The sequence below is a fragment of the Parus major genome, chromosome 19 (assembly GCF_001522545.3).
Source record: "Parus major isolate Abel chromosome 19, Parus_major1.1, whole genome shotgun sequence".
Taxonomy (NCBI): domain Eukaryota; kingdom Metazoa; phylum Chordata; class Aves; order Passeriformes; family Paridae; genus Parus; species Parus major.
In genome coordinates this window covers 6,540,650-6,562,104 of record NC_031787.1, presented here as the reverse complement: position 1 = coordinate 6,562,104, position 21,455 = coordinate 6,540,650, and the positions used below count along the sequence as shown (strand labels likewise).

The 21,455-nt window shown below is 48.0% G+C and overlaps 1 protein-coding gene across 1 annotated transcript in view; it reads left to right on the top strand.

Annotated features, from left to right (window-relative positions):
• The window catches only part of LOC117245300 (transmembrane protein 211-like), a 58,049-nt gene that overhangs the window by 9,945 nt on the left and 26,649 nt on the right, over window positions 1-21,455 (top strand). The window contains exon 2 of the mRNA XM_033518974.1: window positions 393-531. Coding sequence (XP_033374865.1) covers window positions 393-531 — 139 coding nt within the window. The remainder of the gene's footprint in view (window positions 1-392; window positions 532-21,455) is intronic.

Here is a 21,455-nt window from a genome sequence, read left to right as displayed (position 1 = left end):
GAGCAGCCTGCCTTGTCAGCAGAGCTGCAATGAGAGCAGCAGTGGGATCCCAAAAATGCTTTTTGCCAGGCCTGCTGAGGCAGGTGCTCTCACGAGATCCATTTCAGTGCTCAGCAGAGGCACTGGCACATCATAGACATCTAATGGCACTTGTCTTAGGATGTGGCCTTTCATGCATGTCAGGCACTCGCAGTTGTCACTGTAGCCCCGGTTCCCGTAACCCCTGGGAGCAGGGGATGGCTGAACCTCGGTGAATTGAAGCGACAAAAGGTGGAAGGGGAAAGGTGGGAGAAGCTGCCCATGACAGGGCTCCAGTCCCCACTTGCAGAGGAGGATTTCTGGGGGGTGTGGTGGTGGGGTGACCTCTCTGACAGCCCCGTGTGTCCTTTCAGACGAGTGCTGTGCTGTGTGCGGGTGGCTGTGCCCTGCTGGCCCTCAGCTCCCTGCTGGCCATCGTTGCTGTCCTGCTGCCCGGCGGAGCCTGCGAGCGCCGAGTCTGCACCCTGGCTGGCTACATACAGACAGCAGCAGGCAAGTGATGGGGCTTTGCTCTTTGGGGTGGAAAGATGGGCTGTCCTTTTGTGGCATCTTGGAGCTCAACAGCATGAGGAGCTTGCAAACCCTAAGGAAGGGTGGGAGAAAAGTAAGTGGCCCTTCAGTTTAGTGATTGCCTCATGCATTCATCATAAAAGCTGCTGAAAATCACCTCCAAACAGATGCACAAGTCTGTGGCAGAGCCTGGGCTGCAGGTCCCGCTCACTGCTCCCAGCTCAGGATGTTGTGTAGGACGGGGGGGCTGGAGTGAGTGAGGCTGTGTGCTGGCAGCGTGCTGCTGCACCTTCTGGGGTCCAGTTCCAGCTCTTTGGTTGAGCTTCTGGAGGGATTTCTCTCTCCGTGCTTTACGCCTGAGACAGGGGGTGGCCCAGCCTGTCCTGTATCTCCCCCAGGCAGCCCTCATGATGCTGCATCCACTTAAAATTCCATTGCAATTGCCTGTGCTTCTGCCTGGGGGACTGCAGAGGGCAGGAGGCTGGGGAGGGACAAACCCCACTGGAGACTTGTCACCCCTGCAGGGAGCCATGTCCCTGAGTATTGGACCAAACCTCCCCAACTGGACATGAGCCATAACAGGAGATTAATGTCTGTTTGTGTCCTTTCCTTGGAGAAATTCTCAGGGCCAGCCAGGCTTTGTTCTCTGCCTGGAAGCATTCAAGCTGCTTTGGGGGGAAATCCTGTTACATGCTCTCCTCTCCAGGGCTCATCCTGTGGGATCCGATTTGGGACAGATGGAGGTGGACAGATTTTAGCCGTGGCTGCTCCAGCTCAGCCGGGCTCTGGGTTCATGGAGACAGCTGCTTGTGCCTGTCCCTTTCTCCCAGTTTGGAGAATCACATCTCTGCTGGTTGGTGGCCAGTGGGTCCCCTGGGTGTGGGACAGAGGCTGGAGGAGCCCCATGACAGCAGATCTCAGCCCCAGGGGGGTGACTCAGGGTGGCCTTGCAGGTCCCTGCAGGGGATAATTGGGGAAGAACAGGATAACCCCACATTACCTTTGCCTGGGGGGTGGCACATCCCTGCTGTGTCTGGAGCAGATACAAAGCAAAGGATTAGGAAGAGTCCCTGGAAAGGAAACTGTGGCAGATAAATACAATTGAGGCTCTGTGAGGGGTTCTGGTAATATTGAACAGGCTGTAAATAAACTGTAGGCTCTAAGCGTTATTGACAAATGAAAATTTACTGGGGACGTTTGAGCAAGCTAATGGGTTGCTTTAAACCCTGGCATTGCCTGCTAAGCATTTTGTCTTGTGCTTTTTAATTTTGTGCACTGTGGATTAATTCCCATTCAGAGCCAGGCAGCCCTGAGTCAACAGAATTAAATGGTTTAATGTATTTGGATTCAGAAATGCTGCCCCTCCATAATTTTTCTCCTTGTTACCCCCCTCCCTCCTTAGGAAGAAGCTTTTCAATAGAAATCAGCTGCAGTGAGGTGACAGGGAGAGAAACTCCTCCCCAAAAATCACATTATCTCAGAGAAAAACAGGGATTTTAGGGTAGATGGAATTATATGGGAGGGGAGGAAAGCAGAGCAAGCCCAGGAGGTTTGGTAGAGCAGCTTTTGATGGGGGGTGAGGGGCATCTCTGCCAGGGAGATCCCCTTGGGATGCTGGCAGAGCAGAGGGGTTTTTTTCCTCCCAAATCCCAGGTTTCCAGGTCCCACAGTCACCTTTCCTCTGTCTGACCAGACATTTTCCCACTGAAATCTAAATTTTGCTCTCATCTTCCCATTTCACAAGGCCAGCTTGAGGTATTATAAGTAAATATGCTTAATTCTATAAAACATTGAATCAGGAATCCAATGTCCTGATACAAAGCCAGGTGCATTCAGCCAGGAGCATGAAACATGCCAGGAAGTCCAGGAGCAGAGGTACCAGCAGAGCCAGAATCAGCCCCCACAGGCTCTGCACTGTCTCAGAAAGATGCCCTGAGCTGCACTCACATAAATCCAGGTGCAGAGGCCAAGGATTGATCCCTGAACCGAACAGGAACCGATACTGAGAGCAATCCCACAGAAAGGGAAGCCAGCTTTAACACTTTCTTGCTGTATATTTGAGATCCAAGTTGTGCCTTTTGCAGCCCCAGAAGAGAGGAAAATAAAAACCTAAGGCAGACAGAGCAGAGCACTAATTGCAAATGCAGACAGGCCATCAGGGTTCAGAGCTGGGCTAATTGCCACCAGACTTTGAAAACATGAGTCCTGATGCCTGGCATCCACTCCTCAGGAAAAAACCCAACAAACCAACATATCCACACAAATGACAAGAGAATGATGCCTAATGAAAGAGTTAATGAGCAACAAGAGGAGGAGGAGGAAGGGTAAAGGAACATTCTCTCAGCTCTCACACCCTGCAAAGTCACAGGTGCCCCTGAGAGATTCGAGATGGGGCTCACTCCCAGTTCATGGTCACTAAAATGAAATTTCTGGGAGATCCTTCCTTCCAAACATGCACAGCAGCACCTCCAAAGGGGCTGAGGTAGCCAGGCTGGCCCATTTATGTGTGGGGTGCCCCAATCCTCAGCTGCAACCCATTGCTATTGCTGGAGAGGGGTCCTGGGGCTGGCCCAAGGGACAGGGAGGGCAAATGGGGGCACAGCTGAAATCCTGCCAGCTGTCCTTCAGCAAAAACCCCTCTGCTGGGGTTTTAAAAACAGGAGTTAATTCCAGGGAGAAATGTTTCAGGCTGCATGGGGCTGAAAGGGAAGAACAGGGAATGTTCTCCAGGGCTAATTGTGCCTGTACAACCTCTCTGGTGGCTGCCAGGTGCTGGTCAGGGGCCCATGGTTTACAGCTGGACATTACAGTTGATCTCTGCAAGGCTCCCAGAGCAGTTTTTCAGTGTCTGGCAGTGGGGAAGCTGCTGGAAGGGAGGACGGGGACATCACAGAGTATCAGGCACTGGCTTCACCCACAGGACCTGTGGGTGATGCCCTGGGGAACCCTGAGGCTCTGCTCTGAGCTGTCACAGCCCACACAGTCCCCAGCAGTGTCACTACCTTCCAGGAGTGTCCTGAACCTGGAGGAGATGAGAGCCAGAGCAGCCTGTGACAGGTTTCCAGCATGGACTGTGTTCCACGGCCTAGCACATTCTCACTCCCATGGGATTGGCCTTCCCAGGGCAGTGAGGCTTGTGACTGATGAAAACAGATTGCAGCTAAAGCTGAGTAAACCCCATCAAACAGAAAATCTGGGCAGATTTCTGCTTTGGGGGTTTGTAGTAAGTAGTAAGGGAAGGATTATGGGTGTGCTGTAGGATGAAGCTGCTGGTGACCACGCTCCAGCACTGAAGCTGGTTCCATCTGCTGCTTAGGAACAAGTCCTCACAGGCAGGATGAGCAGCCTCCCTCATCCCTGAAAGCCTCAATAAAGCCAGGACTGTGTTGCTTTTGGGAAGCTTTTCCCTGTGTGCTGTTCATGCAAAGGGAACAAATGAAAAGCCCTTGCTTTGCTGGAAAGGGCTGGCTGATCCAACCTGATCCACAGCTGCTGATCCTTTCCTTGGTCTCTGTGGCCTGGCAGGAGGAGGCTGCAGAGCCTGGCACCCCAGTGAGGGCACAGAGGTCAGGAAGCCTTCAAGGCTTCAAGGGAGAGTTTTGCTTTCACCCCACACTGCTTTCTGTCCGATCCTACCAACATCAACTCACTGCTCAAGACAAACCCAGTGCTGAGGGCAAATGATCCTGACTTGCCTGGGCCTTTCTAATGTTCTTTTGGTTTTAAAGAGCAATTTCCCAGCATTGCCATGACAGAATCAGAACAGTAACAAGACAGGCAGAAACCCCCAGTTATGCAATTCCCTCATTTAGCCACACTGTAATCCCAGGTTTCACGGTAGTCCCAAGAGCTTCTTCCTGAAAAATTTGATTGCATTCTGCAGCTGAGATTTCTTTTACTGGCAGCAGCATGATGGCATTGCAGAAATGGCCTCAGCTTTTGGTCAGTTAAACAGCAGAGCAAAATGCAGGACAACTTGTGATTTTTGTCTGTTCTTTTGACACTGATTATCCAGTAAGAACACAGAAAAAGGGAGAATTGTTCATTTTCATGTCAGTGTGAACCTTCTAAATGTACCAATTCCCAAGGACTGAAAACCAACCTAGACTAAAATGGCATCTGCCATTCCCAAAAGAAGAGCAGCAGGATGAGCGGGAGGTTTGGGACAGCCCGTGGGCAGCAGGGCCACAGCAGGACCCTATCAGGATGCTGTTCCAGTGTCATGATGTTATTTAGGAAGGTAGGACGTGATCCTTCCCCCTCATTGCATCTCCCATCCTTCCCTGCATCCCAGCTCACCTCTGGGATTGATGGTGCCCTGTTTCTCCCAGCTTGTGCAGGCTCTGAATGGCAAACAGCACCGTCATCCACATCCGTATTGATCCCTCAGACTCCTATTGATCAGCCTGGTGACATATAGGTAATGTGTAATTAGCAACTTAGATAAAAACAGCACCAGGAGGGAGCTGCCTGGCAGCCCCAACCTTTGCTAGTGTGTCCATGGAGCAGCAAACAGAGGGGTGGTGGCTGCCTGGTAACTGCTGACTTGGCATTAAATCACTGGAATTCTTCCCTTCCCTGCAGCCATCGCTCCCGTGCAGTTCCCTGCAAGGTCTCAGATCCCTTCTATCCTGCCCCTTGCCCAGAATCCTGGTTGGAATAATAGCATGAGGAAGGCACTCTGCCAAGCATCCCTTTCCAGTGCACTTGTGGCACTGGCAGCTGGTGGGGATGCTGGAGAGCAATATCCAAGGATGCTGCAGGGGCCACGGGGCAGTGGGGACGTGCTCTGCCCCTGGGTTCAGTGTCACAGCACCACTTTGAGGGGACAGAACTGGAGCAGACACATCCCCGAGGCAGGGGACAATTTGGAGTTGGGAGCCCAGCACTGCAACCAACACTAAAAATGTTCAGGAATGTCCAAGGAGAGGAGGGTTGGAGCCATTCCCAGCCCATGCAGCCCTTGGCACCCCATCCTGCACAGCCCAGCCCAGGGCAGACCCACAGCCCATTTCCTGATGGGTGTTTTTGTGGCTGAGGCAGCCCGGGAGCCCCATCCTGTTGACGCCGAGGGTTGTTTGTCAGAAGACATCCTTGAGATACAGAAGAGGAACTTGGCAGTGGAGGCAGGGGGGAAGCAGCTCCTTGTTGTCCAGGCATTGATTTGATTTAAAATCACCCAAAGCTTCCCCCATCCCTGTTTAAAAATAGCGTCTTGGCTTTTATTGCAGAGCCCACGCTGTCCCTCCTCTTGTGGCAGTAGCTTCTTGAAGAACATGCTCAGTCCTGATGCAGTGACATTGCTGGATGTGTTCAATCATCAGAGCAGCATTAAGAAAATGTTCCATAAAGCATTTTCCCCATTTAGGGAAGGTTCCTCAAAACTGCAAGAGATGATCCCAAAATAAGCTAAGTCCAGTGTTCCTGCAAGGTGCTTGTGCATGAAAGCAAAACACAGCAGCATAAAACCTGAACCTAGAGATGTGTCCAGCTCCTGAATTTCCAAGGCAGCTTGTTTGTCTTTCTCTGGAAAGAGCATTGCTCCCATCACAGCTGGGAGCAACTGCATGATCCTCCTCACTGCTCAGGTCCTCACTGCCATCCTCACCCTCTCCCCTCCACATTTCACATCTGGTCCTTGCAATAGAGACAGCACTCACACCATTGGAAGCCCTGATTCTGCCCCTGGTGCAAGGCTTTTTCCCCCTGCTTTCTTTAATTACATTAGCCAAGTTAAAAAACTGCCTTTGGCATGTTATTATTCAGTCAGTGAACTCGCACTAATTCCTGACACAACTAATAAATATCTGAGGGTAGGAGCTCACTGCCAGGGAGCTGGAGAGGGGCTCAGCCACAGCCCAGCCAGGGAAGTACTTGCTCCAGAGCCAGTATTGCTCATGCCTGGCTTACCTGTGCTCTCATGTTGTTCATTTGCACTGATGCAACTCCTTTTCTGTTATGTTTTTTGCTAATTTCCTCCAGAATTCAGCTCAGTAAAAGCCACAACCATCCTGACCCTTGGGCTGGTTTGTCCTGAAGCAAGGACTGCTTTGAACCCTGTGGAGATGCTGGGCACCAGCACCAAGCACAGGTGTTGTTATTCCATCACTCTCTGTGTGCTTAAGAATTTGATGAACTCCTATGTTAGAAGCAACAATTGACTTTTTTTTCCATTCACCTCCCAGCTGGGAGGTGTTGCCTGGGAGGATGTTGCAGGGAGGAAAATGGATCTATCAGATCCACAGTTCAACAGGCATGAAAGTGGAACCACAAACATCAACTTCAGCCTTTCAGGAAATTTTTCCTTCTGCTGAAACAGTAATTTCCCTGTGCTCACTCCAGCGCGTACATTCGATTGACAGATCATCTTGGTTTGAGAACAATTTCATGATTCTACTTCCAAAACCTAAAATCTTCGTTGGAGAGCCAGGCCATTAAACATAGCAGTGAAAGGAGAGGGGCTGGCAGCTCTCCTCACAGCCAGGCTCCCTGCCACAGGTCAAGTGCAGATCAGCCTTCCCCAGGGCTCCAGCTTGTTTCATACAAGGTGCAGAGCGGCTGAAGGAGAAGGGGCCAGACCCTGGCTGTGCTGTAGAGCAGCTGAGCCCTGCTCCACCCCAGTGACAGATGATAGAGATTCATTTCCATCTGACATTTGGACAGATTTCTTTCCTCTGCTCAGTTCTCAAAGTGTGCTTTGATTCTCCCCAGGTGGGTTTTGCCATTTGGCACAAAGCTGCTGATTTGGTGCCTTTGCCCTCCCTTCAGGCCAGGTCCCAGCAGCAGCAGCGTGCCTGGGCTAATGCCAGGAGCAGAACATTTCTCAGTAGCCTCATTTAGAGAATAAACCAGCCATATCCTTTCATTGGTTTCTTGGAGAGGGGCAATACATTTCCAGTGGCATCAGTGACAGAAGCAATATTCTTTCATTGCTATCATCAGAAAAGAGCAGCTTTATACTGCAAGAAAGAAATATTTCACTTGTACAAAACATATTTTTTATTCCCTTAAATCTGGGGAAATTCTTGTCATATTAATATGTGTCTGAATTGCTTCTCTTGCAACACTTCTCCCAGGGATTTGAGCTTAGACCAGTTATTGCACTTGGATGCAGTAACAGTCCATAAAAAAGTGTATTCTGTAAATAATAACAGTGCTTTGTAATAAATGGAAACTACAAATAACAAGTGCCAATGGGACTCCAACACTGCCACCCCTGAGGAAATACAAGCCCCAAGGAGCCCAGCACTGTGTTTCTGAAAGGAAAATCCCTATTTCATTTGGTTTCCTCTGCCTGTAACTCTCCCTTCAGTTTACAGGCAGTTGTTCCTTCTACAACGCAGGACATTTACCTGGATTCTAACATTTTCAAGGCACCAGGGTGGAGTGTTACCAGAAGGCTCCTCAAGCCATATCTTTCCAAACAGGCTCCTTCTTGAATTTTTGGTGAGGGATGGCTTTGATAATGGCTCATTTTTCATGAAGTTTAATTGAGCTTGTTGGTTATAATAGCAAAGATCCACTGCAGGAGAGGGTCTCCCTTCCCTTGCAAGTTCAGGTTGCATAATAAACCAGATCCTGTAAAGCTTGAGAGCATTTATCATTTAACAGCTGTCATTAGTGGCTGCCCAGCCTGCTTGTTGCATGCCCACAATGCTGAGAAGGATCACATCCTCTTATCTCCTTGCTGTGTAATTACGTGTTCAGATGAGATTTCCTTCCACAAATAGTTTGACTTCTCCCATTCCCCCTCCTTGCTTAGCTCATGTTTGTTGGCTGTTGCTGGGAAGATGGAGACAGACCCCTGCAACCTTCCTGCAGGGCCACCTGAACGTCCTCCCTTGCTATGGGGAGGGAGCTCAAAGCTGAATTTCATGCATCCTGAAGCAATTGTGTAGACATCACATCATCTTTACTGACTCATCCATCTGCACTGAGCACGGGGTGTAACGCTGAGGAAAAAAAGCTTCCCTGTCTCTCTGATGCTGGGAGGGAGCTCAGGACTGTCAGGAGCAGTTTGCAGCTCAGTCTGCTCAGGGATGTGTTTCAGGGAGTTTTGGTCAGCCCCAGTGCCCAGCCCTGTCTCTGGCAATGCTGAAGGTCTGGCCTGTTGCTAATACCAATATTAGCAGCATGGAGACAGGCTCTGGCCTTGGGGGGAAACATAAATGTCTGATGGGCTTCTTGGATGCTGGCTGCAATTTAAAAGGCATCTGAAAGTGGGGACAAGGTCCTGTCAGGACACAGAGCAGGGCAGCGTACAGAGAAGCCATTACCTGTCTGCCAACACCAACATGCTGCCCCAAAACCTAAAGGTTGATACCAAATTTATGGTGAAGCAGCAAGCCCCCCACTGCCTCAAAATCTGTTTTTCTGATATTAGATGAAGCTCATGCTATTTGTAGATCCTCCTTGGAAGTCATTACAGGGCCCAGCCTTGTTGAACACAGTGACAAATCTGGGTGGCAGCTGTTCACTGACTTTTGTGACACAAACTGCCCAGGCAGCTAAAAACTCTGCATCTGTGCACCAGCCACTCTGGTTTTGGGAGCAGGGCTGCAAAGAGAGAGGATTTCCCTGAGAAAGGAGCAATGAAGGTCTGACAAATGAGTCTTTTCCAACACCTACAGTCCTGGCTGACTGTGGGACAGACCCTTTGGTGGGACATGGAGCCTTTCAGTCCCACTTTGTTTGCTCTGATTTGGCTTCAGTGCCCTGGATAACTGGGAGGTGATGCTGGGTGAGCTGGGGAGCCAGCCCTGGGAACAGCCACAGGAGCAGAGACTCTGGGCCAGATACATTTCCTTTTTGCACAGCCTGACAATGCAGGGAGTCTGGCAGAGGTCTCTGTCCTCCTATGGGCACGTAGCACAGCTCCCAGGCGAGCTCTGCTTCGGAAATGTTTTGCTCTGCCTTCCTGTCTGAGCCTGTGCTGAGCCAGATTCGTTTGCTGGTAAGGAACATATCTGCTTGGAGGAGAAATTTACCCTGCACCGAGTGTAAACACAGATGGAAACGTGGTGGAGCCCTTTTCAAAGTCAAGGGAATAAATCTGTTTAAAAGGCTGTAGATCTGGGGCAGTGAAAGAGCAGGTGGAGCATTAACCCCAGAGAGGACAGTGGGGCTAAGGCAGAGGGCATAAACTGCTCAACAGGAGAAGTGCCTAACTGGAGAAATCACTCCCAAAGATCATAACAGAAAGGAGAAGAGGCTTCTTTTTTAAGAGTCTTGAGTTTTTTGAGCCCTGTGAGTTGCATCCCAGGCACTTTGGATGGAGCAGGCAGGTAGGCTTTTCCCCTGGACTATTCTCATCTGCCTTCCCTAAGGGGATGCAGCCCCATGTGTCCTCCAGCTGCTGGGATGGATATGCAGGATTTTCCTCCCTGGTTAGGCAGCTCTTGCTGTGCTGCAGGAACCCTGCAAGGACAGACCTGGCATGTTCACACCAGTGGGAATCAGCTTCATGATGGTTTGGTCAGCTCTTCTGCTCCAAGCCAGTACATTTTCTATATTCTACAGTAAGAGCACTCCTGAACAAAGGCCTTGGCCCTTCAGGGCTTTACTCACTTGCCTAACCAAAAAGCTAAAAACATGGATAAGCCTTGGATGGCTGAGAAAATGTGAAATTGGGTTCTCCTCCCAGCCGTAACCTTGGCAGAAGCACAGCTCTGGCTGCTAAATCCCATAAAATGAACAGTCCCTGTTGCTCCTGATAGGGGTATAAAATGATAATTACTTGAGCAGTGGCTTACAATTCAGTGAAACAAGGATCTCCTTTTTGATTGAATTACTCAGTGGTTATTCCTAGAAGACTGGAAGCAGATGGCAAGCTCTGGCCAGGCGTTTAACAGCCTGAGTTATGGCATGGAGGAGATGGAGCTGAGCTCCAGCCTGCTGCTCCTGCTTTCCTGCTTGCTTTGGGTCCCCATCCTGGTGTATTCCCTGGGAAAGGAGGAACAAAAATTCTGTTTCTGTAAATCCAGTGTTGCTTTGGCCCAGGTAAGAACATCTTGACAGCAATCCCAGTGCATTGTGTCAGGAGCCAGTGGATCTGGGAGGTGACAACTGCCCTTCTGTCACACAGGAAAGCTCCCGGTCCTTCCAGGCCAAGGAGGAGGATGGATGGACAAAGGCACAGTCCCCTGGGCTGGGGTGGAACAAACACAGCTATATAATTTCTGTCTCACTGCTCCTCCTGCCCCTGTATATCTTGAGCACATCAATAAAATCAAACAGACTATTAGCATGTCCTGTTATCAGCCATGGATGGGCATCAGGCAGCCATGCAACTTGCATTTTATGAAGTGCTGCTCCTACCACTGCTGGGGCTGCAGTGATTATCACATCTCCTCACAGCTGGGCCACACCACAGCTTTTATGAGCTTCCTTACATCAAAGGCCCTTTCTTTTTAAAGATAAATTAACAATTCTCTCCCTTTGTTTTTATTTAAGGGCATAACAGCCAGCTGATTACTAGGTGAGACACCAATCTTGCTGCCGTGCTGTGCTTACTGCATTGTCTATTTGATTATTTTTATTGAATAAGCAAATGTTCTCTTGGAGCTCTGAAGTCCTTATGAGGGAGACTCATTTTCTGCTACCGTGATCTCTTTGTCACGGGTGGGTGATGTATGAAAAGGAATTGCAAATAGCTGTTTACAGCAAGCAAAGTCACAGAACAGCCCACTTCAATTTCTGCTGTCGGAGGCTGCTGTTGGCGATGGTCAAAATTAATTAAGCAGGAAGGAAGAGAGCAGGGAGGCACTATGCATCCAGTTCTGACATTGAAATATTAATGGTGAGCTAATCAAGAAAGAGTATCTATGAATATCTAATCAGCTCACAGTTTGCAGCTTTACTGAAGCAGTGAACTTCTGGGCAGCAGCCCTTTGCAGGAGGTGTTGGGAGGGGAGGTGGGTGGGCTGCTCCTGATTGCTCTATCTGGGAATAAACAAAGAGCTCCTGCCTGTGACAGGGGCTGAGGGACGTTTTCCTTCCACAATTCACATCCCTGCTGCCACTGGATGCTGCTGCATCCTTCCTGCTGTCACCTACAGCAGCCAGGCCAGAAGGTCCAGCCCACAGCATTCCCAGCGCTGTGTTCCTTCCTCCCCAGTGCCAGAGGCAACGTGGAGGGCTCAGCTCCTCCAGGACTGAGCTGCAGCCTCTGTCCATGTCCAGGTCTTGGGAAAAGGCTCAAAACATTGTACCTTGGACACACAACCTGGCCCTCTCCCTCCTGGTACAGGCACCCCACGGGAGGCAGCAGCTGTGTCCCTGTCACTCCTGCCAGTGTGTTCCCAAGTGGAGTTTCCAAGATTTTTATGTGGAAACAGAAGGTGATGGTTGTTCTGCAGGGCCAGGGGCACTGCAGACCCCCCAAGCCCAGTGCCTGCTCAGCTGCTTTCTCCCACCCACCACACAAGCAGGGAAAAACAAGAGGAAACAATCCCATGGCAAAGCTGGGCCGATTCCAATCAGAGCCACAAAAGTAAATGTCAGCTTTGGGTGCCAGGAGTCGTCAAGCATAATTTCTTTCTTCAGTGTCAGTGTAATGAGGGCTGTGGCTTTGGAGATTTCTATTGCTGTGTTTCTGCAAACAGTTCCCTCCTCTAACCTCTTGGAAATTGGATTTTGTGGGGCTGAGCAGTTTGTGTGCAGCAGATAGCAGCAGGACTGATAAGCAGAAACCTGTTTACACACTCACTCTCATCTAATACTACAACTGGGCAGGCAGCTGCCTAGATTATATTTTAATTATTTTTTTTTTAAACACTATCAAATGTAATCCTTGTTGCCTGAATGTTTTGCTGCTTAACTGGGAGAAATCTGAACTATGCAGTTTTAACATGTAACAGACATGAAAATGATGTGAAGAAAAGGATAAAGGTAATAAGTAAATCTTAAATGACACTAAGGAAGAATCAAGTGGTGATCAGGAGGGAGTAGAAAACCCACACTGTCCTGTGTGAGGTGGTGCTTCATGTGCTGCCAGGGGAGTAGGGACTGGATACAGCTCTAAATGCAGAAAGGAGAGAGTCCTGGCACATTGCTCTGACAGCCACAGGAACTTTCTGGGAAAGGAAAAGCAAAGCAGATGGGATCAGTTAAGAAGAGTGGAAGGTACCAGGGATGCCCAGGGAAATGATGGAGCCCAGTGGCTGCATCCATTGTCTGTGGGAGGGAGAAACCCTTTCACTGCAGGTGTGTGGGTACTGCAGAGCCCAGTTCCAGTTCCTGGGGCTGGTGGGGGAGTGAACAGCAGGATTTCTCCAGGAGGAGCACTCTGCTTCCCTCTACTGCTCCAATATAACCCAAATCTGTCAGCCTTCAGGGCTTGCTGAGAAGGTCATCTGTAAGCATGGCTAATTATTTCAAGCAAAGCAGCAGGCTAATGCCACTAACCTCTCCCAGGGACTGAGCTCTGCCCTGTGCCTTGGCTCCATAGCTGCACACAAGCTGCAGGGAATTACGGATGCATGGGGGTGTGTGTAAAGCTCGTGGATATAAACAGATCCCACTGGCATGTACCTTGAGCACAGAGAGGGAAATTCACATTTTTCATAGCCCATTCATTCAGTTGTCATGAAAATGCTGTTCCAGCCAAAAGGCAGAATCTCTTCTTTCTGCCATTTAATTTTCTTTAATCTGCTCTTGACATTTATTGAAAGAAGTATGTTACCCATATCAAAGGCAAAGATTTCAAAACATCACATGGAAAAAACTTAAGGTCAATCCAAGTGAGGATATGGTGGCTGACACGAGATGAAAGACTCTGGTTTCCACAAGGAAGGTCTGTGCAAAACGAGAGGCCACGCTGGCCTGTGCTCTGAGGGTGCTTCATTTCCACCCTGGCAGGAGCTGCTGGTGGGAGGCTTTGTGTGTTTGACACCTTCAGCAATTCAAACAAAGCTTTCCTTAATATGAACAGGCTCAAAAATAAAAGATGCCTTGATAACACAAGTTTTCAGAAGGCTCTTCATAGGGGTGAAATGTTTCCATGGCTCTGCTCAACACTGGCCCAGCTCTCTGCCTGGGGCAGAGCTGGGCCCTCCTTTGCCTTCACTCTCCATGAGGGAGTGGTGCTGCTTCTCACATGATTAAATGAGTCCAATTGACAAACTGAACAAACTGCTGAAAGTGCATCCAGTAGAGGGGCCAAGCCTGCAAGATGCCTCTGGATGTGTGGAACATCCTGAATGCCAATACTGAAGACAGACTTAAAATGTGAAAGATCCTCAGAAAACTTCTGCATTTAGTTCATTTCGCATGGGTAGAGGTAACAAGCTGACACAGGTTAATTTATAGCTTGGTTGCATGCTGATTGCAAAGCACACATTTCCAGTCAGCCACCAAGAGTAAATCACTTTCCCACTGGTTCTCCTGGCATATAAAAGAAATTTCTCCCTTCTCGACATTTAAAAAAAATCCTGATATGTTATACACTCCATGACTTTATAGCATCTTTAATATTTAAAAGGCTAGAATCTATAACCTCAACCTTTAACAAATGTACAGTAACGTGATAACAAATTTGCCTCGAACAGCTGCTATCTTGGTACCAACTGGCACGAGGAGGAGGGAAGTAATTGGCTTGTTTTCAGATAATTACCATAATTGTAGTGACACCATTTGGATCACATCTAACTGTGTTCCTGCTGCAAGTTGGATAATTTAATAATTGGCAGAATTTAGACTGACAATAAAGGTAAAGTCAGCATATGGTGGGGAATCAGCAGGCACCTCCCTGCTCTGCTGGTACAGGCTCTGCTGCTGTTGCTCTGAAGTTCAGCAAAATCTTTTGGGTTTGCTGCTTTTCTCAAGCTCTGCTACTGGGCCACATCTTTGCTCCTTTTCTGATGCTTGACCTGATGAGACCACATTTTGTATATCTTGAACCTTTTGATTTGAGATCAATCAGTTCAGTTCACTCCTGTCCAAATTACTCCTTCCTTTGTGCTCGAGTATTTTTAGCTGTCCTAGTTCTGCTGGGGGCTCATCAGAACTCTGCACTGAAAGGGGATTAAAGCACAGTCAGGTGCTTGCAGTCAGCAGCCAAATGCCTTTCCCAGAGGTTGAATCCAGGCTCCCTGGAGCAGGGCTGCTTCCCCTGGCTGAGCTGCAGGGGTGCTGGACCCAATATTCTGGAGGGAACTTGTTCCTCTTGTGCCTTCCTATCCTTGCTGCTCGTGGCCCGTGTGAAGGGGATCCAGTAGCTCCAGTGCTGAGAGCTGCCCAGCCAGAGCCCCAGGAACAGGGGCTGCAAGGTAAGGCCAGGAGCAGCCTGAGGCTGCTGGGGAAAGAAGGAGATTTCTCAGCTCAGCTGGGAGCTTTTGGCAGGGGTTGCAAAAGGAGCAGAGCTCAGAGCTACTGTCCTGCAGTGCCTGTCTGTGGCCTTGCCCTGCCTTTTTCTGCAGGGCTGAGCTGAGGACAGCTGACAGCAATACTGACAGTGCCCAAGGAGAGAGGACTGCTGGAGCTTCTCCCCTTCCCAAATGAGAGATACTCCATGGGTACATGTGCTTGTTTTGCTTGTGTGGCTCTTCTGCTTTCCCTGGGCTGAACCCACAGGTGTGTTTTCCACAGGTCCCAGGGTGATGGGACTGGGGATACACCCTTAGCTTAGGTCAGCAATGCAGTCCAGGCCTGGGATCCTGGTGGACCCATCAGATGCTGGAGAGAACTCTGGCATGGAGCAGGGGAAGGGCTCATCTCTAACAGACCCCTCTGCCAAGGAGAGGTTGAGGTTCCATCCCTGACTGGGCACACACAACCCTGGCACAGGAGGGAGGGAAGGGAGATGACTAAAAAGTAAATGCCCAGGTTTTGGTGGGTGGTCTCCAGCGTAGTGCTGGGAAGGAGTGGGAGTGTGTGCTGCACCAGGTTTGTGATGCCTGGAAGCAGCTGCTGATCCCCACACATCCCTTCTCCCTGCACACAGAAACTGCAGGGTATCTGTTTCCTTGCAGCATTCCCTCCCCCTCTGTGATTTATTGCTGCCAGGAGGCTGTGCATGTGGAGGTGGCATAAATCTCACCCAAAAGAGAGAAAAGGAGGAGATTTGCATTTGCTTCCTCACTGGCATATTGAATGCAGCTTTCCAGTTCACTGCTGAAACCCTGGGCAGGTCCCAGGCTGGGGCACTTCCCTCGAGATAAAACAGGGCCAGCTCTGGGGCCTCCTTCTCTGCTGGAAGAGGCTCCCACAGCCAGCAAGGAGCAGCTCCCCGCTCCACCCAATTATCCCCAGATTAATTTTGATCAACTCCTATTTATATTTTTGTGGTATCAAACTACACAATTCTGTAGTATTTACAGGCTTCAAGCACTCACTGTGCTCCCCTGCTCATGTCCCAACAGCCACAAACCCTTTCCTCATTCAGACCTCCAATCCTCCAGCTCATTCCTGTGTCTCACCCACCTTCCTCCAAGCTGCTTCCATCCAGACTGACAGTCCCTGTGCTGGAGTTTAAATCCCCCAAGCTACTACTGGAGGCTACAGAAAGCAATTAGGGAGATTACAGTCAGAGCATGGTCATGCTGCTGCAAGGGTCTGGATGTCCTGTCACAAGCAGGCAGCCTGCACTAAGAAGCTTTTAAATAACAGAGAATAAGCAAACAGAAAAGCCTGGCAATTGTTGTCTCCAAGACTGCATTTTTCCTGGAAGTCCATCAGTGCTTTCCTGTGTCAACACTAAACTGGATACGGGGCAAAGCAAGAAATTCAGAAGAGCAAGGAGAAAGCAAGGTGTATATAACACATTAATCAGAGGCAAAAGTTGGAGGCAGTCTGCAAACCTCTGCTCCTGCAGGGGCTGACAGCTGTAAATAGCATATTGAAGCCATGGAGGAAGTAAAGAATTAATTACAGTGCCAAGACCCAATCCCACTTCCAGCCACAGGCAGCATTTATTAAGATCTCACTGAGGCAGGAAAGATTGAACAAGGGACTCGGGGGACTACGAAGGGGAAAAGAATTAATCAGTTTGTCTCAGGAGACTGGAGAAGTCAGATTAAATAAAAACTGGAAGTAAAATGAAAGGGGGAACAAGATGGCTGGAAACCTGGACCTGTTTGAAGGAGAAACTCTGGAGCTGGGAGCAGTCCCAAGGGCTCCAGTCCCCCTCTGAAGAAGCTGAAGAGCTTTGAGGACAAAGGCTGGAAGTTTGCCTACACCTTTTAATAGGTTTAAAAATGTCACTTTAGGCCTCTTCCTTCCTTTGCCTGGCAGAAGGAGGCCAGGAAAGACATCCCCAGCTCTCCCACCTCTGATCCTTGCTCCAGTGTGTGTGACCAAAGAGCTCAGATTCCCCACTCCCCACTTTAACTTGGACCTGAGAGTTACTGGCTGAAATTCCCTGATAGCCAAGCAGGACAGCAAGGGAAGCTGCACCCAGCTGAACAAATAGAAGTCCAAATCCTAGAGGCAACACCCTTAAAGGAACATTTTTGTCCCTGCCCATTGTCAGCCCAGTGTTTTCCATTACAATAATATTCAGTTATTCATCTTGTAAAGTGTACAACATTTTCTTCCCTCTTTTGTGCCGTTGCTTTTCTGCCTGTCCCTCTGGGAAAGGTCACTGGGCTTCCACATTCTTGCTGTGTAATGAGCTGTGACAAAGGCTGGTGACTAGGCTGGGATCACTGAGTTTTAGAGGGCGTTGAACACCAGCATCACAAGGAAGGAGCCTGTCCCCAGCTCCCATTGCCAGACTCCTTCCCCTCCATGCAGCTCAGTGGCAGAAACTCCCTGGAAGCCAGATCCCCTCAAAATCCCAAGCCTGATATATCCAGACATAAAACTTTTCATGTAATCAAAGTAAAGATGGAGGAGTACATCTTAGTAAGTTTTCAGGAATCAGGAAAGCATTCCTGCTTTTTTTGCATGTCCAGAAACAAGCTGTTTTGACAAAGTCCTTCTGGAAAAGCCATGTTCATATCCTATAGCAAGGTTTCTTCAAACTCCAACAGTTTTGATTCAGAAGAGAATGTTGCAACAGAAACTTTCAAATAAAACTTCATGTTGGAAAGTTCCTGACTTTATCATATCAGTCTCTTTCACAGAAATACAGATCTGTGCCTACTTTTTTAGCAAACTTCCAGATTACTGGTATTTACTGGTTTCATAAAGCAGAGGTTTTAAGGAATAGACACAGCTGCATTGGGTAATAACCCTTAACATCAGAAAGCATCAGAGCAGGATGGCTTTTGTCCCATGTTATGCCAAAGAACAGTAACAAAAGAGGTATTTTCTGCTGATTCTGTGGTGGTATTTCCTGGAAAAACTTCAACTCCCAACTCCCCAGTGTGCAGTGGAGGAACAGCAGTGACTGTTCCTTGTCACTCTGACCCAGGGCACAAGCACCTGCCTGTGTACAGCCAGCCCCTTTCCCTCACCTCAGACTGAAGGTGAACAAACCACCAAGCCAGAGCTGCAGGCAATACTTAAAGAACCCCACAAGCCACCAAAAGTAAAGAAGTCTCTCTCCCAAAATGTGTAATGTTTCAAACCAAACCAGTCAAAGAACTGAATGTGAAACTGGTGCAGAAATAGATTCTTCTTTAGAAAATGAACAAAAAGGATGTTTGCTTGGGCTTATAGATAAAACAGGAAATTAGAGGTGAAAGCTGAAGATGGAAGAGCCTCCCTGAACCACCTGTGCTTCCTGGGGTCCCCAGTTTCAATCTTTGGGCTGCACAGTCCCAACTGCACCATGTGCTTTTCAGAGCTCCTGCTGCCCAGTGACAGCTCACATCTATGCTGTTAACTAACTCAGAAAAGACAAAACCTTCCCATCCCTTCTCAGTCAGCTTTTCCAATGTGGTGGTGGTGAAAGCCTTGATGCATCTCACTTTAATGGCCCTAGGGCTTATCGATGGATCCCAAAATTAGATCAGCAGACCCCAGCAGGCTCAGGAGTCTTAGCTAGGCTTGTTACCTTAATGAAATGCTAATTGCTGCTTCTGCAGACCAAAAAAGTGCTTTTGGTCCTACAGCAGCTTCAGTTAAGCAGTGTTAATTGCCAAAGCTAATTATGTTGCTGTTGCTCCTAGATACTGGTTCAGGTTAGGTCTGTAAACAATAAAGGCAGTAGTCAGTGCCCTCAGTGCTTTCTGTGCACAGCAAGGCACAGAGCAGGTGCTCTGCAGGGAACAGGGGCCACAGCCTGAGCTGATGCCACACACACACTGCAGGACAGGGCCAGGGAGGTGACAACCTCTAGACAAAAGACCTCAGAGCAAATCTTCTTCCTAAAATTTTTAGGATTTGTGTTTTGAGAGAAAATATTGGGGAAAACAAAACAACAACAACAAAAAAACCCAACCCTGATCTTTCCTCAGTTCCTTAGGTACAGCTTTTATTAATTTCTTTAACCAGCTGTCCTAAAAAGGCCTCAGATTTCTTCTATGAAGCAATTAGTGGAAGCCAAGGAGCGTTACCTTCCCAAGGAATAAAACCCCTTCAAATGCCTTTTTTTTTGTTCTACATCCCACATCTGTTTCATTGATAAGGTTCCAAGCTGAAAAGGTGCATTATGTCGATCAAACAACCAGAATTTTCCAAGATATTTCTGAAAAACCATTAAGATAAAATATTTGCTGGTTAAAACAGCCTTGGATAATTGTTCCAAAGGGTTTCACTTTGCCAGGCCCCTTGGAAATCATCGCTTTGGGACTGGAGGCAGAAGCAGCCCCATGTCAGCAGCTGTGCTGCCATTGCACAAAGCAGGATGAACCTTCCCTGGGACACTCCCAGGGCAAACAGGAACAGCCTGGGAGAGCCACAAGGAAAATTCCCTGGAGTTTGGCTGTGCTGCTTTACTGCTCTCCTCCTTGCACTGCAAAGGAGCAAAACAAAGCAGGCAGTGCTATAGGTTGTTATTCTAGAAAGAACTTTACAGAATCCTGCTTAGGAAACATACAATAAACCAGCTTTTATCCCAGATCCAATTAACAGCTGAGTTACGGGACTCAAGTGAAATAAAGGGCAGCGAATCTCCCAGACTATTTACATGATTTATTAGAACACGGCTGTCTGCAGGAGCGGGCTGCTGCGTTATGTTTAATTTATGAGGATGTGAGGGGGGTGAAGGCTCAGTTACCAGGCTGTTGGGGGCTTCCTACCCCAGCAGAGCTGAAATTCTCCTACAACAAAGGCACTAACAGGCCACCTCTGCAGCATTGCTGGCTGCTCATGGCACGTCAGCCACGGCTTCCCGGCCGGGCTTGGCAGAACTGCTGCTGGAAAAGTGCCACTCTTCTCCTCCCACTCTTTTCAAGGTTCATCTGGAGCAAAGAGCCAAAGCTCAGACATCCAGAGACAAAAAATAGATGAGTTCCCAGCCTTGGAGCTGAACTAGCAGCCAGGGGCAATGCATGTAGTGGGAGTTTCTTTAACAAGCATGGAGAAGTTGGGACTGGAGTTTTCTCATCTCTGTTTCTGAAACTTTCCTCTCTAAGCATCTTTCAGGCCAGAAAAGGATATTGGAGCTGACAGCCTTGGAAGAGCTCCACCATTTGATGTTTGTGTGTTTGTAGAGGAAGCACAGAAGGATTTTCAGTGACAGATGAAATCTGCAGTCCTTCTAACACACCAGCTAAAGAGATTTTGCCTCTTGAAAGCCAAACTCTAAGGTTTCTATTGCAGAGTTTGATACCAGGATTCCTGTTTGATACCAGGAAATTGAGTGTTGTGAGAGAATGAGTGTCCATAGTTTTCTCCCACTGCAATCAGTATTCATATAAAATATCTGCTTTCCCTGTTTTCCACAGCAAAGAGCAAAGTGAGACCAGCTGCTGTTTCATTTTTTCCCTTATTTTTCAGAAGCAGCTGATACGCAGCATTAGGGAAAGACAGTCAAAAGTAATGTGACTTTCTCTAAGTGTCTTTTCAAGAAAAGTGTTTTCCTGTGTGTGGTGGGGGTTTTTCAGCACTTCAGTGGTGTACTGAGTAGCTGTTAAGATGAGAGGCTCCAATGCCATGTTGTATCAATATCACAAAATTGGGTGCTCCTGAGGGAAGGAGCTGTTATAAATGAAATTAGAATTACTATACAATTGAGTAAATTGTATAGTAATTTGATATAAAATAATACAGTGGAGTAAAACAATACAATTTAATAAAAAATACAATTTATATATCTATAATTTGTCAGTAATTAAGTGTGATTAAAGCGTAAGCAAAACTGACTGGGGTACAGAGAGAGCTTCCCACCCTGCCTCATGTACCAACAAAACAATTAAAACTAAATTTATATACTGTATACTTACACATATTTATTAATATTTTCCATAAGTTTCCTTCTATTTCCAATTTTTTCACCTTACATCACTATTCCTCATGGCTCATGCTTCACTTGTTGTTAGGGGGTCTTCAGTCTTCTTTTGGTGGTCTTTGGATGAAGGCTCACACTCATCCTTGTTGTCCTCTGGATAACCTCCCAGGTTTGTGCATGTGTGTACTAAGTGTTGTGTTGTGTAAGTCCACTAATTAGTCTTACATTTAATAATTTTCAGGCCTTATGTCTAAAGTCATTCCAACTTTGTCCATCTCAAGGTTGATTTCATCTTGGGACATCACTTATCTTCCAAACTACATCCTGTACCTTAATTTTAACATGTAACATCTGTAAAGGGATGCATCTGCCTTATAACACTGATTCCTTTGGTTGCTTCTAATAATAACTTTCCAAATAGTTACAATTTAGTTAGCACGAATCAATTCCATTTATTAGAGCCTAATTAGGATTATTATTTATTACTAGAGCAGCCTCAGATTTGGCAAGTCCTCTCCCAGCAAGACTGTGTTCACTCCTAGCATATGTTGTTTGTATCCATCATTTGAACTCAGAAGCTAAAAGTACTTTTTCTCTAATGGGTAGAGATACAAGCTCTCCTCCAAATCTC